At 42.6% G+C, this 19,271-nt stretch overlaps 1 protein-coding gene across 2 annotated transcripts in view; it reads right to left on the bottom strand.

The window, feature by feature from the left end:
* Positions 1-1,055: 1,055 nt before the first annotated feature.
* The window catches only part of mthfd1l (methylenetetrahydrofolate dehydrogenase (NADP+ dependent) 1 like), a 75,268-nt gene continuing 57,052 nt past the window's right edge, over positions 1,056-19,271 (bottom strand). For both annotated transcript variants that reach the window (XM_080745291.1, XM_080745292.1), the window contains 2 exons: positions 4,357-4,463; positions 1,056-2,096 (listed from right to left, as the gene is read on the bottom strand). In XM_080745291.1, the coding sequence (XP_080601417.1) occupies positions 4,374-4,463 (90 nt within the window). In that variant the 3' untranslated portion in view covers positions 1,056-2,096; positions 4,357-4,373. The remainder of the gene's footprint in view (positions 2,097-4,356; positions 4,464-19,271) is intronic.

Genomic DNA, 19,271 nt, shown 5'->3' with positions numbered 1-19,271 from the left:
TTAGTGCCTCACTGTATGAATGAGAGCATTCCTGTGGCACTGACAGTAAGCAGCACAGACTGTAGTTAAAGAGAGAGCGCCTGCCTGGTCAACACAGAATAACAGACCTAGCAGGTGTGGAATGGCAGCTATGACAGGTACACACACATGTGCACACTTGTACACCAGTTCCATGTAGCAATCATTAATGACAGATGCTGACAACTTGGGCCGCTGCCAGGGGGCCAACCCCTTGGCCTGCTTCCTCAGAAAGAGAGAGACAGGGAGAAAAAACGTCAACCGAAAAACAGATACAGAGAAAGTTGGGATTGTGAATTTGTATCTGTGTGCATCTGCTGTGGGGCTCATGTCATGTAGAGTGTAAGTGAATACAATGCACACCATTTTTGTACTTTGTTGCACCAGATGACACTAACAAACCACAATGATTGACTTGCTCCAAGTCTATGAATGGATTCACATTTTGGTTCAGAAACTCTGGTTGGAACCATTTGTATTTACATTTTTTGAGCATAACAAAACCTGCCATTACTTGTTTCAGCATGCAAAACATTGGCTTCGGTGTCCCAACATGCATCTACCCTGACTTAGAAAACCCCCCCTCCAGGGAGATGAATGCTTAAAAAAGTGGATAGCTTTGTTATTTTGGAGACCGCTGAGACAACAGGAAGAAGAGCACGTGTGTCTAAACAACAGATGGACTGGGCCTCCAGTCACCTGCTGGGTGTGAAAAACACTGATGAACACCAAGTTGTGGAGTAAGCAGTACGTACGGTTTATTTTAAGGCACAGAGTTTTAAACCAGCACTTGAAAATGTACACTGTATACTGAATGTAAAAACATACAAATGTAATATCATCGTTCTGAACATGTTTTCAGAACAAATATTCATTTTCTAAGCTGCCATGTCATCTTTTTTCGTTACCTTTTTCTTTTTAAATAGTATTTCAGCTTTATTGATAGGACATAATAAACCAAGTTACACTTGTCATTTCAATGCAGTTATGATCACTGTATGTGACATTGATGGACAGATTAGATGAATCTCTCTCATCATCATCATCAATCTGACGTTAGAAAACCACATTTGGAATTGGGCAAGCTTTTATTGTGATAGGAAAGTGACCAACTCTGCAATGTGTTTGGATCTCTATTTCCACCTCAGATAGTTGGATACGACAGCCCACACTTACGCCTTTTCTCTGGCATTCTTTCTCCTCCAGTCGTTTCACAACAAATGTCTCATGTTACGGCAAGGGTAGTATTCAGATTTTATCCTCACATAATACATATGTCTGGACTCGAATCAGACAAACCTTATTTGAGCAATGTAAACAGATGCAGTGTGTAGAGCTGTAAAGGCACAGATAGATGAAGCCACTGAGACAGAAAAGGGGCCTTTTGTGTAGATGGTGATGTCATGAAATGCCATGCTCATAATCAATAATCAAAAGGGCCTTCAAAATGACAAATGTAAGCTTATTTCACCATGCTGTAATTAAGAGCAGCAGAGAAGGCTAATAAACACAAGAGATGTTTTTCTTTGGGCAGTGCAGCAGTTGAAACATTCACCAGGGTGCAGAGGCTTAGTAACAGGATACCAGAGGTTACATAAGCCCCAGTAATGGACATTTGTGCGTACAATAGGAGTGTGGCTCGTAAATACATGAGCTGTATCACATTTCATTTAAAATGTTAAGACGTGTATAAAAATGTAGCAAACATTAAAAGAGTAACATTCACATTGCATTTCAAACAGACATATAAATTAGACGTTTGCCAGACACAAATGTAACAAAGTTTGAATTAAATGGAATTAAAAACATTGGTCCTAGGCTTGTACAACACAGATGCTTGCTTTATAAAGTCAGTGCAACAATAACCTCAAGTTTGGGTAAGCCTGATTTATACTTATTCGCGACATGAGCTTGTAGATCAGCTATCTTTTGGTGTATGACACCCATGCGCAACTAAGTATAATGCAGGCTTCAATACTGCTATTTCACTCCTGGAAAGAGAAGCGAGACGTTTTTTCTTGTAGGCATATGGCAAGGATGAAGGCACAGTACCCTTTAAATGAAGATCTTCAGAGAACCTATAAGAAAACAAGCAGAGATCAGTTTAGGTGTGTATACTGTATGTATACTGTATATGCATGTGAGAGTAAATTGTGGTCCAGGCATTGATCTATAATAATCTTAGCGGATATTCTATTATTATGTTATCCATCCAGTGGTTATATATCAGTGGGTCCAGGACCTAAAGACTCCATGGTCTACAAGGTAGTAAACTGAACACTCAAATTAAACAATATTGGATTATACATTAACAACAGGCAACAGACGCACGCACGCACGCACGCACGCCACACACACACACACACACACACACACACACACACACACACACACACACACACACACACACACACACACACACACACACACACACACACACACACACACACACACACACACACACACACACACACACACACACACACACACACACGACCTGACGAAGATGTATTGACATCGAAACGTTGTCACTTTTGCCTGTACCCTGTATCAATAAAAAGGCTTTAAAAGTCCGTGATTGCTCCAGTACGCTCCTTCTACACACACACACACACTTTCAGATTAACTCCAAGATAAGATAACCTGATGACAGTTTTGTACAGTGACTAAACTGTATGCACTGTAGTTGTGCAAAATAAATCTAATTTAATTTAGCACTACATGGGCGCACATATAAACACATTTATGGGAGATGCAGATCGTAGATGTTGCAAATGTTGACCATGTGTGCCAATATATGCAGATAATAAATAAAGCATGGATAGTGTATATAGATGGATACCTTTATTATCCCAAGGGGGGAAATCAGTACACCGCATGTGGTCGTGCATAAGGGTTACTCATTCAGCTTCCTAAGATAATGTTTGAGTAGAAGCCTAAGGGGGTCTTTAAACGAGTTCGCTTGGAAACGCTGCCAGTCTCATTTTTGATTTATTACCCAAAAAACGGCGCGTTTACACCTCGTTGTTGGTTCGTTTTTCTGCGTTTAAACGACAAGTTGACAACGCATGAATTCAAGCAAAATGTGTCATGTTCCCACTCCAGCCTACATAGGCCTAGCCTATACTGTGTATTTACCCTTCAACTATAAAATATATATTGTTTTTAATGAGACATGCTTTGTAGGCTATGCTCCCAAATCCATATTATTATCGTCTGTTCGCATATTCAATGAGTCCCGCAAAAGGAGGTTTTTTAGCGAGGTGAAGTGAAACACCAACAAAAGTCACCTGGAAGATGAAGGTCGGAACATTTATAGCCTATGGAGCACATTTCTGGACGTTATCTACGGGGATGGGCAATATAAAGTGAGTTCTGTCTTGTCTTCTATCTGCACAGAAGTATAACGCATCATGCGAGGCAGCGAACGGAGTAGCCTACAGAGGCACATATGGGTATGGTAGTCTACCATACCTTGATTACAAGGGAAAATAATAATATGTACTTCTTAAAATAAATTCATCATGCCTGTTGCTAAGTATTGGCAACATGACTGTCTTGCAGCGTGCCTTCACACGTGCAAGACCAGATAACAGTCATGTTGCCATACCTTAGCTCTTACTGAACTGACGCACTGGGATGCGGCGCACCGTTTCAAATGTTTTTTATTCGAGCAAATTACAGCAGAGATAAATGAAACAATGCATGCTTTTTATGATGAGCCGTTGCAAAATAAACTAACGGAATAAATTAATGAACTGGAGAGGGAGCAGTAGGTTTAACAGTGGACTGACACACTGGACAGTTTCTGTTTATTCTGTCTGTCTGTCTGTCTGTCAGCAAGACTCAGCATATTACAATAACTCACTCATTACCTGAAGTCCGCTGCTTCTGTGATGTGATGCGGTGCATGAAGAATTAATCCAGTATTTGTTGGTGAGAAGTTGAAAAAGGGGAACGCAAAATAGTCATTAATCATTAGTTTACTTTGCTTAGAATGGAATACCAATCCATAGCCTAATGGTTTAATTTAACTTTGCGGAGAGGAGAGCTGTTACAACTCTCCCTCACGGCCGAATTCCGTTATTACACCGTTGCGAAACTGATGCGAAACCGCACTAATCCACTTCTAGAGCCGAATTCCGAAAATTCGGCTCTGGGTCAGGAAAACGCGTCTTCGTGTGTCAAAATGGCCGAATCAATAGTAAAAGCTATCGTCTTACTTCAAAATCGACCTCATGTAATGACCACCTAAGACCAGTGATATACAGATAATTAGAATGTGTGCGTGCGTGCGTGCACACACACAAGCATGCCGTCGCCTGTGTGATTGATTACCTGTAGTTGGAGCATGCTCAGAAAAGCCCAGTGATCTCCTCAGTAACAGGGTCAAGGTCAATGTCGTAGAAACAGGGTCGTGTAGGAAGGCCAGGCATAGTGCTCATCTGAAAGGGAGAACACACGAAAGGAAAGAAAGAGAGAAACATTAATGGAGGACAACAAACTATTTTCGGAGGGAAAGCAGATCGTTCAAGTACAACTATAATGAGTGCATCTCTCCGTTGCATCAGATGCAATGACATAATAATATTTGACATCATATTTTTGGAATATTATTTACAATAATGAATAAGGATAAAAGTGCGCTCCTCGGAGCACAGATCTACACCAGGCCGGGTTGCCTACCCACAGGGCTGTGTCAGTCAAGGGGTACAGCCGTTTGGACATGAGGAAGCTGCAGGGGAAATAGTTTGTACGACATGCTGTGCAACTTTGTGAGTTTGTGGCTCCTCCAAAGGGCCGTAGTGAAAGCGCTTTTGGAGGTAAACTCTATAGAAGTTTTGTGACAATTGGACAAAATCTGTATGAGTATGTGTTTTGAAGGAAAATCGAGTCATGTACAAATGGGTGGGGCCTAAATGTGAATCATGATCCAAGGATCCAATTCAGGGAGAAATGTTTTGATTGTACAACCTACAGTTCAACAGGTCAAAATGTGAAGTGGGCTGTTATAGCCCCACAATGCCCCAACGATAGAGCTGGCAGAGATAAAAAAAAATACTTTACCGGTGTCATAAATTCATTAAAAAAACGAAAGCAAATTAAATTCAGGAAATAGAATTAAGCGAGTTTAGAAGTGTTTGTTTGCTGGCCTATGTGTTAGAGGCACGCTTTCACTGCATGTCACTAACCCAGCACAAATAGCACAAGCAAGTGAAGAAGACTGGGCTCTAACAATATAACCAAATATGCAGCCGCATTCAATTAACATTTGAATGTAATTTTTGGTCAGGGAAAGTACAGGCAATAAGAAGGCAATCCTACTATCGTACTACTGATGTTCACAGTTGTAGCACTGATAAGGAATGGAGCGAACACGTTAGTTTATGCAGGACACGGGAGTCGTCCCGCCCAGCTGTCAGGCAGCTCTGTTCTCATTCCTCATTCTCATATCTGCTGGTCATTACATCACATGACTGTCATACTCCAATCAAAGCTCTCAATCAGTAGGGAAGGCTCCTTTAAATACGGCTTGCTTTCTCTATCTATGCTCGGTTTCCGAAGCTTCAGAATCATTTGCTGCTAGCTGCCTCCTCCATCCCAGCCTCCACCTTCGCACGATCAGTCTGGCTAGCTCAAATAATTACATGTTACATGTCAATGTTGTTAAGCTCAAATAATTGAGCGCAGGAAGTCATGACGTAGCTAGTTCAAGGGGGACGAGTTAAAGGTTGACAGCGCGCCCCAGGGGGGCGGGGGCCAGCAGCCCCAGCCTCCCCTTACCCAGAGTACATTAGGTCTAGTAGCACAGCCATAGTTCAGTTGCTAAGCTCAACGCTGCCTGCAGGCTGCTGCCACTCACGGAAAGGTTACCGGTTGTTTCAGTGCTGCTCACTATTGCTAAACCGCATTTTTAGCTGCTGTCCAGGCTGGGTTCAAGGCAAGGCTTATGGCATAAAAGTTGGGTTTGTTGTTGTGGTAAACACGGCTGAGGTCTACTCTAACTACTGGGTCTACTCTATCTACTGCTTCATCAAGGTAATGGTGCTCATTCCAGCTGATTTTGCATACTACAGATCGAGATGGGAGTAGTTGTGGCTACTGTCCAATGCTAAAATAACTTCATTGTGCTTGGCTTGCTTGCGACCGTTCGCTAAGGTAAACTCTGTTGCTTGTGCTTATCGGGAACAGGGGTATGTGTTTGTCGACAGGCGCTAGCCGTATCTGCTACTGCTGCTACTTCCTTTCAGTCAGCCAGGGGCTAGCTTTTGCTTGTTGTTAGCCGGCTAGCTTTAACTTCTGGAAGGATAGCTGTTAGCTGGTAAAACAGCTTGCCAGCCATGTTTTAGGCACAAGTATGGCCCTGTCTGAAACGTTGCCTCTATAAACAGTAAAGACTCATGTCAGGAGGAATATGTATGTAAGTTGCGCGTGTCAGTATGCGGCATCTACCTAGCAGAGTTTTACGTCTTCATGGAGGAGGTTTACGCTCGGCAGCGAATACTAAGCGCTGCGTGTGGGAAATGTAGTTCTCTATCATGCTAAGCCTCGGCGTTGTGCTAGTAGCAAGAGTCGTATGAACTACTAGTCACGTCAGGCCAGGAGGAAGCATTTGATTCAAGCTTCGCTCGCAGCGTGCTTAATCTAGTTAGTATGGGGCCTATACTGCTTCTGCCTCGCCTCGGGTTATGTGTATGTTTTCCTCTTTTTGCACTGTCTGGCCGTCTTAACAGCTGCTGCTTATGAGGTGCTAGTTGCTATACCATAGCAGCTAATAAATGGTTTCTGTCGCTTCTTGGACCACAGTAGGGCTGCTGCCAGTTACCGTGGCGTAGAAGCCCTCGCGGGATGAATTATTAAAAACAGTAATCGCCTCTCTTTGAGAAGCCTATAAAGGATGTCTGTCTGCGTGGGCTCCTGGGAGGAGGAAAACCCGCAAGCTCATAGGTGCCACAGTTTACGTGCAAACAATGTTTTGCTTCCGCTAACGCAAGTCGTGCCTGTCTGTCCTGACGTCACCAGTTGAACTCGCTAGTGCATGCAGGGAATCGTAGTCTTCTCTAAATGCTCGGTAGCTCCAGCTAAACATTCTCTTTCAGTTTCAGCATCCATCAGCTGCAGCTCATCAGCTTTCCTCGCACCGCAAGCTTTTAGTTAGGGTTCGATAAGTTCTAAGTTGTCAGTTGTTCTGCTATATTAAATGCTATGTAAAATAGGCAAATTGTTGCAGCTGCCGCAGTTGGATACTGTCATGTCTCCGTGGTTTCGTCTGAGGCTAGCTCTACCCAAGCTGCTAATGCTGCTGTAATTGCTGCTAATAATTACAACTGACGCTACCGCTTGTAGGATGCCGACATCATCCTTATCTGGGCAGTTCATGCTCAGCTGCTACGTGTCTGATACCAAATTATTTGTATCATTACAGCTCCCGGCTAAAGCACTTCTGGTCCGCTGCTACACCATCAAGTTATCGTTACTGCTGCATGTTAAAGCTGCTACCAGTGTATCAGAAGTAAAAGGGATTTAATTTAAATATTTGTTCAAACTAAGGTTATAGTATTGGGTCACATAGCACATTGTATGTTCTAGTGGTGTTTCCGTAGCTGCTGCACTTGGCTTCAGTGCTGGTTTACAGCTCATGCTTAAGCTGCTACATGATTGTTGTAACATCATGTTCACATCCAGGATTTCTCCTTATCCGTTGTGCTGCTATTTTGGAGGCTAAAATGGTCACATTATGGTGCTAGTGGTTCTTGTTGCCGCTGCTACAGTCAGATACTATAATGTCTCCTATAGTTTCAGCTATTGTTAGCTCCACTCAACCTGCGGCTGCGTGCTAGCATAACTGCTAATAATTACAGCTAAGGCTGATGCTTGTAAAAATGCTGCATCATGTTTTCTTACAGCTCATGCTAAAGCTAATACTTGTTGGTTGCTAACATCCTGTTTATTATTTCAGCTCCAGGCCGGAGTGGCTGCAGGCCCACGGTTACGTCATCAGGTTATCATGGCAGCTTTATGCTAAAGCGGCTACATGTTCCACTAATCGTGTTTTACTTTATAGCTTCTTGCTGCGGCTGCTACATGTCTAACTGCTAACATAATTTCTATCCTTTCAGCTCGTGCTGGAGCTGCTGCATAGCTGCTACTACAGCAGGTCGCCATAGCAGCATGGCGCTGCAGCTGCTGAGGTTTTCTGCTAACATATTTATCATTACAGCTCCAGGCCGGAGCTGCGGCATGCCCCCTGCCACGGCATCAGGTTAGCATTGCAGCTTTATGCTAAAGCTGCTACATGTTCCACTAAATCGCGTTTTTCTTTATAGCTTCGGGCCACGGCTGCTACATGTTGCTGCTAACATCATGTTTGTCCTTTCAGCTTCTTGCTGGAGCCGCTGCATAGCGGCTGCTACAGCATGTCATCATTGCAGCGTCGCGCTGCAGCGGCTGAGTGTTTTCTGCTAACATGTTTATCTTTATAGTTTTGTCCACTACTGTATAATTCCATGAGACCAGTCAGGAGTCGGTTAGCACTGGAGAGGGCATTGCTACTACAGCTTCCGCTACTTCTGCCGCTACCATGAGCTGCCAGCCTGCCCGCCCGCCCGCCTGCCTGCCTGCCTGCCTGCCTGCCCGCCCGCCCGCCTGCACTGCATGTTACATGTCAATGTTGTTAAGCTCAAATACTGTGATTTTGACTAAGTTACATGTTAATGTATTGCTATTGTTCTGCTATTGTATCCCTACAAATCCCTGATTTTGCTTAGCATGCTCCAAAAGCATGCACAAAAGTCAGGGAACAACTCTGAACGTGGAGCCCATTGACGGCAAGATTAACTGTTTTCCATTTATGCAATAAATGGTTAAATCTACTTAGACGTGAGTGTTCCAGATTAAAATTACTTTATTATGTAATTTAAAAGAGTATGATTTTTTTGGTTCGTGTATTGACTGGCACGTCCGTGGATTACGGAGGACGTTGTCGGAGTGGATTACGTTTTTGTCTAGATTTCTGTTGGATTGACATTTTCCTTTTTGTTTCGTTTGGCGGGTTCATGAATTATTGGCCAAAACGTAAAGCGGGTTACTACAGGCTACCACCAAGCCGGCCGGACTTCCTTGGCCTACTGGCAGCATACTGTACAAAATATTTGGCACTCATCGGTCCAGCGGTTTACCAGATTAGCTCCAGACAGACAGCCAAACAGGCGAAACCAATTAAAGCAATTGGGGTGTTTGTTTGAGAGACTAATGCCGTTCATTAGCATTGAATTGAAGCAGTAGTCTCTCTGTCTCTGTGGTTTCTGTGAGAGTGTGTGTGTGTGTGTGTGTGTGTGTGTGTGTGGCGCTCGCACATGTGTGTGGGAGAGAGAGAGAGAGAGAGAGAGAAAGAGAGAGAGAGCGAGCTACTGCCAATCACACATTAACCTTAGATGTTTCAGTCATGTGCCAAAGATGTACGGTCATGTACTTTGCTGCTACAGCTGGCATGCCCTACTCTACACACACAAATGCTGTACCTCAGAGACACACCTCTCTCAGCAGAAGACTTCTGTCAGTGTCACTTATACCCAGCACATGTTGATGTGCATTTGTTCCACTGCTACTATTGTAATTAGGCGTTTGAATTCCAAATCTAAATGAAACCAAGATGGTTTACTTTTGTTTTAAAAAAAAAGGAAAAAACAGTCATCTGGCTTTATCTCTGCAATGGATTATCGAGGGCGTCAATCCCCCCCCCCCCCCCGACACTAGGAGATTGTCTATAGCTGCACTTGCCAGCAAATCCGAGTGTTTTCATGCGTCTTTTAACACCACCCTCAAGCGGATCGCCGCGAAGCATAATAGCATAATATCCTACGATTATATCCATATTATATCCATACGAAGGTATGGATCTGCTGGCAAGGGCAGCTATAGACAATGTTTTAAATCTGGCAGTTAAAGAGTTAAATAACCAATATTACCTTCAGGTTTTAACTCTTTGTCCGTCTTTCACTCAAGCCACTAAAAGTCACAGCAAATCACAAGGCAGGATTTGAGATAATGATGTGGAATTATAATCAGATAATAAGTCATATGCAGGTAATATACGGTGAGCCACATATTAAGGCCTTCACCACAACACAGCTGTTCATAGGCAACTGCAAACAGCAGGCTCTGAAATGGAGGCTACCAGACTTGGTATCAAACCAAAGACAATTACACAGAATAAGATCAGCCCCCTGTATGTTAAATGACTATAATCTAGTCTCATTTAACTCCATGGCAGACAGTTACCATTATAGAAGTCACAATGATCAATGTGTTGACAGGCTCCACTTTAGCGGTGATGACTTTCTGTATTCAAAGGCTCCTCTGTTCTCAAATCTCTTCAAAACAAAAGGCATCATCACAGTCAGATTTGAACCTGGCAGGGGCCACGGTTGAAAGGTTGCCTTTGGAGGTAGTGAGGCAATATTGCTTTCCATAACTGACGGACACAAGACATAATGAAAATGAACTGTTTTGATTAATTCTAGGAAGTAAATGGGAATATAACTTCTATACACAGTAGGCATGTGAAATGGTAGCAAATGCCTCTAGCATTGTGTGTGTCTGAAAAGACCACAATGTTGTGGTTCCGTCTATGTACAACATAGGTGAGGTTAGGACATACACTGTATGTATACATATTTCTAGAGGGCCAAACTAACCTTGCAGGAAAATGACCAGACCCACTTTTGTGTAAAGTACTCGTGTGTGTGTGTATGTCTGTGTACATACGGACACCCATGTATGCATGTGCATGTGAGAACCTTAACTTCTTGATAAACCATTTTACGGGGCGAGGCATGAGGGAATATCCTGTAAAGTAAATAAAAATCAACTGACTACAAAAATGTGATTCTGAGGAGGAGCAGGGGAATTATCCGCTAATGAGATTTGGGAGATGAAAAGGGGAGAGCATGTGAAAGAGGAATCACGTGTATGGTCAATGGGACCTTAAATAGTTGGTCACGCCCCAGGTGGACTACTTTCCTTTGGGCCCAGTTGGCACTGCGAAGCCAATGGGAATGGGAAAACATTCACCTTCTCTTTAACCCTCCACTCCATAGTACCACACATTTTCTCTAAATTATTCTGAATCTAATAATCTGCTCTGTCGCGGTGTGATGCGTTGCGAGCTTGAAGAACTGCTATTTAAAAGGACACATTTCATTGTTTTAGATAGAATGTTGCCTATAATTATATGCCCAAAAAATGTGGATGCCAGGGTTAAAGCGGTTAAAAACCCAAACTATTGTATTGCAGCAACAATGACATTATGAATAAGGGTCCTTTTGTATTAAAACTAATTATTCTAAACCTCGGACTAAACCAGCTGCTATAGATTAAGGGAATGCAATGTGTTGTGTTTTTGGAACTGATCAAAGAACCGACTCATAAAGCGTTTTTCCGCTCTCTCACAGCTTGGCCAGATTGTCTCATCCGAGCTGAAAACGGAATAATCGTGTTCGCTAAAGAGGAGAGAGATTCTTTGCATTCCTCCCTCCCTCTGACCCCAGGCCAGTTTTATAGACCTGTTAGTGGAAATGAGCATTCGAGAGACAGAAGGAAGTGACCACCCAATTTCCTGTCTGAGGAAACACAGGTCAGCTAATAAAAGAAGGGACTAAATTAGGGAGCGTAACTTACGAGGAAAAGCTAACAGACTAGATGCGGACTTCACTGGGTAATGTGGTTGCTGGTTGGCTTGATGCTAACGGTGACCGGTGCTAAATAAATGAGAGCACTGTTTGCCGGGTATAGAGTATTAGCCATGGATGACACAGGCAGTGGCTAAAATGGTAAAACACATGATCCTTGCAGGCAATCTCTAATGCAGAGGTTGTGCGCCCATTGCACACCAATGGGCAAGACAATGTCAAAGCAATCCTGTATTCATAGTGAAAATAGTCACTCTACAGTACATCAGTGGTGACTTTTTTCTAAGGGGGCCACATTAGAAAATATGTCAACATCTCCTGACTAAATGCACCTTCGCACCATAAGAAAGTCACATACAGTACAAATACAAATTCAATGTAAAAATGTCACATACTGTTTAACCACAACCAATGAATGACAATATCCTTTTTTCTTTTTCAAATGACAGTATAGCCAAGCCACCAGGTCTCTACTGAACAATTCAGTGTTTTTCTCACCTCACCCACATCTAGACACACACATGTCAATACTTTTATTCCGATCTTTTACTTGTAACAGAGTATTTCTACACTGCAGTATTGATACTTTTACTTAAAAGTAAAATATGTGAGTACTGAACACAACAGGGCTGATCATGGACTACAGGAGGCAGAGACCAGAAAGCATGGGATGCGAGCTTCCCTCTAGAGGGAATATACAGGAAGCATTGTCAAAGTTGAGTGAGTCCTCCAGGACACACAATGCAATTAAATTCTATTCAAATGAGCTTTATTGGCATGAGAAAACATATGTTTACATTGCCAAAGCAAGTGTCAAAATAAAATAAAAAGCGTTGAAACCGGGGAACATACAGTACAATACAGTTGGAGGGGGTACAGCATTGTGTAAAAAGAGCTATGTCGCATTGTTTTGTCATTTTATATATACAGGGTATAAAGATTTTGGAACAAATAGTAGCATTGTTTTTTCTCAATACAATTTAAATAGTATAAAAAAAAGGTCTAGAAGTCAATCAATGGTTTGTAGTCCTTAGGGTGGTCGTGTTCCAGTTTCTAGCCTTCTTTTATTGCAACAGTTCACAAATCTTGCTGCTGTGTTCGCACATTGTTGTATTTCTCCCAGAAGGTACAGTATAATAATAATAATAATAAAACTTTATTTGTATAGCACCTTTCATGACATGAAATGCAGCTCAAAGTGCTTTACAGAGCATAAAATGAAGCACACGTCCTTAACAGAGAAAAAGTAAATTAGAAATAAAAAATACATAAAAAAGAGATAAGTAAAATGATTACAATAAAGCAAGAAAAAATAAAGGCATAGAACATTGAAGAACAATTTCAGAGCCGTGCGGACGTCAATAGCAGCACAGGGATTAAAAAATTTAGCTAAAAGCAAGAGTAAAGAAATAGGTCTTGAGCTGTGCTTTAAAGCTATCCACCGAGGCTGCCTGTCTTAGGTGTAGTGGTAGTTTATTCCAAGCTGTCGGTCCATAGAAGCAGAAAGCTGCTTCACCATATTTTTTATATGTCATTGTTGGCACCTCAAGTAGGTCTGCACTAGAGGACCTGAGTGGGCGGGTTGGAACATATCTATGCAGGCAGTTATAGAGGTACGAAGGTGCCAGACCATTTAGAGCTTTATAAACAAGTAAAAGAATTTTAAAATCAATCCTAAAAACAACCGGGAGCCAGTGTAGCGACGCTAAAACTGGAGTAATATGTTCTCTTATCTTAGTTTTTGTTAAAACTCTGGCTGCTGCATTTTGAACAAGTTGTAATCTGTCAGTTGTTTTCTTTGGCAGACCAGAGAGAAGTGCGTTGCAGTAATCAAGCCGAGAGAAAACAAAAGCGTGGATCAGCGTTTTTGCATCGTTCAGCGACAGATAGGCTCTAATTCGCGCAATATTTCTAAGGTGAAAGAAGGCAATCTTCGTGACATGATTAATGTGTGTATTAAAATTTAATTCAGCATCAATGATCACCCCCAGGTTCTTAACAGAGGTGTTATTTTCTTTAGCCAGGTTACCAAGTCTATTTATTATTGATTCTCTCTGGGCAGTAGAACCTATTATGAGAACTTCTGTCTTGTCCTCATTTAGCTTGAGAAAGTTCTCACTCATCCAGCATTTTATGCTGGACACGCACGTCAGCAATGGGTCTAGAGCACAGGGGTCGTCCGTAGCCACCGAAAGGTACAACTGGGTGTCATCAGCATAGAAATGGAAATTCACACCGTGAGCGGAAATAAGTTCTCCCAGCGGCAGTATATAGAGGGAGAATAATAAAGGACCAAGAATCGAGCCCTGTGGAATACCAGAGCAGATGTTGTGTTTGTTTGACTCAAAGTCAGCTAGATTAACAGAGTAGCTTCTGCCTGTCAGATAAGAGCAAAACCAGGACAGAGCTGTACCTGACAGTCCTACCCAGTGTTCGAGACGTTGTATTAGAATTGTATGGTCAATTGTGTCAAAAGCCGCCGATTGGTCCAGCAGTAGGAGAACGGACACATCTTTGTTATCAGCAGCCACCCTAAGATCATTAATAACTTTTAAAAGTGCAGTTTCTGTGCTGTGTCCTTTCCTGAAGCCGGATTGGAATTTGTTGTGCACCTTATTGTTCTGCAGAAACACATCCAATTGATGAAAGATAATTTTTTCTAGGACCTTGCCCAGAAAAGGCAAATTAGAGATGGGTCGATAATTATCCAGCACGGACGGGTCAAGGTTGGGTTTTTTGAGTAAGGGTTTAACTACAGCCGTTTTCAGTGAGTCTGGAAAGACACCTGATTGTATAGAGCTGTTTACTATTTTTAGGATATCTTCAATAACACAGTCTACAACCTCTTTAAGAAACGGCGTGGGTATTGCATCCAGCGAGCAAGAAGACGATGTCATTTGCGATATGGTTTTACGAAGTTCCTCTTCATCAATTGCACAAAATGATACTAGGCTCCCCCTAGATTTATCGATGCTTTTACACATGGCACCATTAACCGCATTTGCATTTGTGACAGTATTATTCATAATACCAGCTCGAATGTTAACAATTTTGTTGTCAAAGAAGGATGCAAACTCATTACACTTTGCTTTAGAGGCAGGGAGTGACTGCTTGTAGGACTGGGGGGGGTTTAAAAGGCGTTCAATGGTAGAGAATAAGACCCTAGCATTGTTCTTATTCTCATTAATAATTCCGGAAAAATAGGCCTGCCTAGCCAGACGCATGGTTTTATTATAGGTGGCTGTTGACGCCTTAAATATCTGTAGGTGGATAGTTAATTTATTTTTTCTCCAAGCTCGCTCTGCTCTGCGGCATTGTTTTTTGAGTGAACGTATATGATCGTTTATCCAGGGTGTTACTTTGGAATTATATTTCTTTTTAGTTTTCATAGGAGCCACTATATCCAGAGCTGACTCCAATTTAAGATTAAAACGTTGAACCATATCATTTACTGAGGGAATATCAGGAAGGCGGGGTGCACATGCAAGAAGGCTGGCAAACTCTTCTGCTGCCGAGGAACCGAAAAATCCTTTTTTTATAGTATATTCTCTATTGTTTTTTTCTAGATCAGAGACAGTCATATTAAAACACAGTAAATAGTGGTCTGATAAATCAGGCTTAGCGATAATCCTGTCCATAGAAATATTTAGCCCTTTAGAGATCACAAGATCAAGGGTGTGGCCTTGATTGTGGGTTGGCCCGGTAACATGCTGATCAAAATCAAGGGAATGCAGTAACTGTAAGAAACTCATAGCTGTAAGATCAGTAACAGTGTCCACATGCAAGTTAGTATCACCAGCAATAAGGGTTCTCTCATAGTCCGTGGAACAGATAGATAGAAGTTCAGATATTTCTGTAAGAAATAAGGCTTTGCTACATTTTGGTGGGCGATATATCGTAATCATTAGAACAGAGGATTGACTCTCAAATAAGTTAGCTTGATATTCAAAGGATGAAAAACTTCCAAAGGACAGGCACTTGAATTTAAAAATGTCAGAGAAAATGTATGCCAAGCCTCCGCCTCTTTTTCCTTCGCGCACTGATTGAATAAAGTGATAGTTTGGTGGGCAGGCGACGCCAAGTGCAAAAGCTCCATCGTTGCCCAGCCATGTCTCTGTTAAAAAGATTATATCTAATTTCGCTTCACAGATTATATCATTTACAGAGGAGGACTTGTTTAAAAGTGACCTGATGTTAAAAAGTGCCAGGTTTATTTTATGACATTTTACTGTACTATAGCCCCTACAGGGAATGTAAGTTAAGTTAGCTAAATTAGCAGAGCCACTGCTTATCCTGGACTCTCTATTTGAAATTACAGTAGAAATGTTGTGAGCCTGCTTAATAAAAGCGCTTGAAGGAGCATCGGGTCCAGATACGTTAGTTGCTGGGTATAATGGACCCAGCTGACATCAACGGCTAAACGTATTGTCCAGCTGGGAGGCCTGGGTCTTCTGTCGTTGTGGTCGTGGAGGGATGGGTGGGGGCGAAAACACCCAGGCCACAGATTTCTGGGGCACGGCCGGGGCAATTTCAGGCGTTTTCAGGGATGGTGGTTGTGGTGCCGGGCGTTTGTCCTGTGGTGGTTGTGCCGCCGGGCCATTGACCGTGTGTCTGGCCGGGGTCATTTTTAACGCAGTGTTAATGAGTTCATTCATTCCATTCGTGAATTCTAGAAGAGGCATTGGAGATAGGGAGAAAGAGGAGGATTGGGGTGATGGGGCGGTTGTACCCGCCCCCTCCTCTTCCTCTGTCAACTCTCCGTTGTCAGTTGCCAGTTCACTTTGCTCACTGTTCGGGCCAGCCACGGCTGAAGCAGGGAATCCACAAAACTCTTCTTCATTACTGTCCTCTTCGAACATTTCCCTGAGTGACTCCAACTCTGCATTCATTCGTCTACTCCACTCTTCAGCGGAGATGTTGTCCATATTCAGTTCCTCGTCAGGGAGGGCAGGGACAACGGTAGCTCCTCCGTTCACCATAATCAGTTCCTCGTCAGGGAGGGCAGGGACAACGGTAGCTCCTCCGTTCACCAAGGCCGTTCCCCCCTCGGCCGAGGGGGGCAGTTCAGTAACCATACTGTCATGCTCGTCAGGGAGGGCAGGGACAACGGAAGCTCCTCCGTTCACCATAATCAGTTCCTCGTCAGGGAGGGCAGGGACAACGGTAGCTCCTCCGTTCACCAAGGCCGTTCCCCCCTCGGCCGAGGGGGGCAGTTCAGTAACCATAACACTATCTCTTGTTATGGATTCTTCGTGGGTTGCAGATAAGAGTTGTTCATCACAATCTGTTGTTTTGGATTGTTGTGTTCTGGCCAAGGCCAGAGCATGGAAAACATTCTGCAAAAATAGCTTTGCTCCTAGCTTATTTAGTTGCCGTTCATCAGCAAATAGGTGTCTTCTGTCGAAGAAAAAAATGAAGTTGTCAATAAAATGCACATTTTTGTCGGTGCATGCAGCTAAAAGCCATTTGCTCAGAGAGAACAGTCTGCTGAAATTCTCGTCTGTGCCTCTCATAGGCGGTAGGGGACCGCTGATCCATAGCTCTATGTCACTGTTCAGGAAGCTCAATGTGTTGAATAGAGCCCTGAAATTCTCCTTTAAGATTTCTGACTGTTTTTCTTCTGTGTCACATGTGCCAGTATGTAGAATCAGGGTTTTCACCGTTTGGTGTTTGTTGACAAGATCCAGAATTCTGTCTTTCATGTCAGAGACTGTGTCTTTGGGAAAACACATAACACAGTATGGGAGTTTCTTTTGTCGTTGGTCATTTCAAACTCACTTTGGGTGTGTGTAATCTGTGGGAAGTAATCTGTGGGAAGTATGTGTCTCTGATGTCTTGGACACTCACTTCCACAGTGTCATGTGCTACCAATGTATTTCCAAAGCTATACCACTAGATTTCTGAACAGTTTCCACCTGGCTACCATGAGACTGTTGAACAAGCGTGGAGGCCTCCTGTTGCCAGGCTGTCCTGATGACACAGGACTACTTTTTGTGTGTGTATACTGTACAACACAGGTGTGCTCCGCTACTGCTAGCGCTGCTACTGGCACTGTCATTTGTCTTGATGTCTTATATCTGCTGCTGAACGATGTCTCACCTGCACATGAGACTATTTGAGACCGTTTCTATATCTGTTGCTATATCTGCTGCTATTTTAACTGCCTCATTCAATTACCATTTCTTTTAATCATGCATCTTATGTATATATATATATATTTATATTTTACTCTACTCATAGGTTCCCACCCCCTACCCTGAGTATGACGGGAGCAAAATGGCCACCTTGTGAAACCAAAAAATGGGAATAAAGGTTGTAAGCTACAAAAGATGTGTTTGTCTTTCCCCCTCTTCATCCTAAAAACGTGTTGTAGCTTGTAGAACACAGAACACTCCATGTCTAAAAATTGAATCTCTGCTCTGCCAAGAAATTCCCGCCGTTATTGTCAAACACAATACACCACTGTCTGGGAAAACTTGAAAGAGACAACATAATCCGATTCTGATTATCAGTATCCCCCTCCACTGTACTGGATGAGTGTGTCTGGATCAACAAACTATATCTCTCCAGGGGAAAGAGAAATCCACATAGATTAGCATTTGGCTAATTGGAATCAATCCAATAAAGCTGTCACTATGCCAATTTTACAACTCAAATCAGCAGGGTTCATCCTCCAGGGAGTATGAAGGTGCACATGGCAATCCAGCCACTGGCTTTCCAAAGTATCTTGTTAGGGAAAGTTATTGGCCAGACAGACAGACAAGCCGACATTGAAATAGTGGAGTAAGAAACTAGAATACACTCAGATGCGAATGTTAGACCCATGGACACATACAGGTAACATAAGCATGAGGCTCAACTTCAACCTTGTGCTGTGCCCTAGACTGACCGTGCCCTTGACTGACCGTTGACCCATTAGGTCAAATTATGATCAAAATTGGATTATCGTTGTAACAGATGCTGGTGATTACAATACATCTGCTCTAGTGAGCAATCTATGAAACATTTTGATTGGGATAGGGTTACAGCTTGTCAATACAGCTTGATGGATGATATTCTATTAACAGGTGAGATTAACACAGTGTGACTTGGGGGAAAATTTCTAAACAAATAAATCAAAGATACATTAATGGGTTAGTTTACCTTACTGTCAATCATAGTGAAGAATCTGTGTATAACTACACAATATGGCTGGAGTTGGGAAATAGTCTGACTGACGGGTCTAGGACCGGAGTGGATCTGATCAGGACTGAACTCTGACCTAGGTGAGGGTATGCTTCCCTAGGGGAGCTCTTTGAACTTCACAGTGGTAAGTTGTAAACATTTGACCATTACTTTTCATCCTACAGCAGGTTGGAGCATGGTTAGGTAGCAATCAACCTAACTGCACAATGTTGACTGGAAATACATTTATTACAGAAATATATTAAACAAAAAAATACATTCTAACTCATGGCAGTCAATAGGATGTTTCTGTACAACTTACATCAAAAACAAATAGAACAACAAAAGAGTCACATATCAAGGTTATCTTTCTTCAGCTGTAACTGGAGTCCCTCAGCT

The sequence above is a fragment of the Nannobrachium achirus genome (genome assembly GCF_963921795.1).
Source record: "Nannobrachium achirus genome assembly, chromosome: 16".
Classification (NCBI taxonomy): Eukaryota; Metazoa; Chordata; class Actinopteri; order Myctophiformes; family Myctophidae; genus Nannobrachium; species Nannobrachium achirus.
The sequence above is the reverse complement of the archived record's forward strand: the minus strand, read 5'-3'. Positions and strand labels throughout refer to the sequence as shown.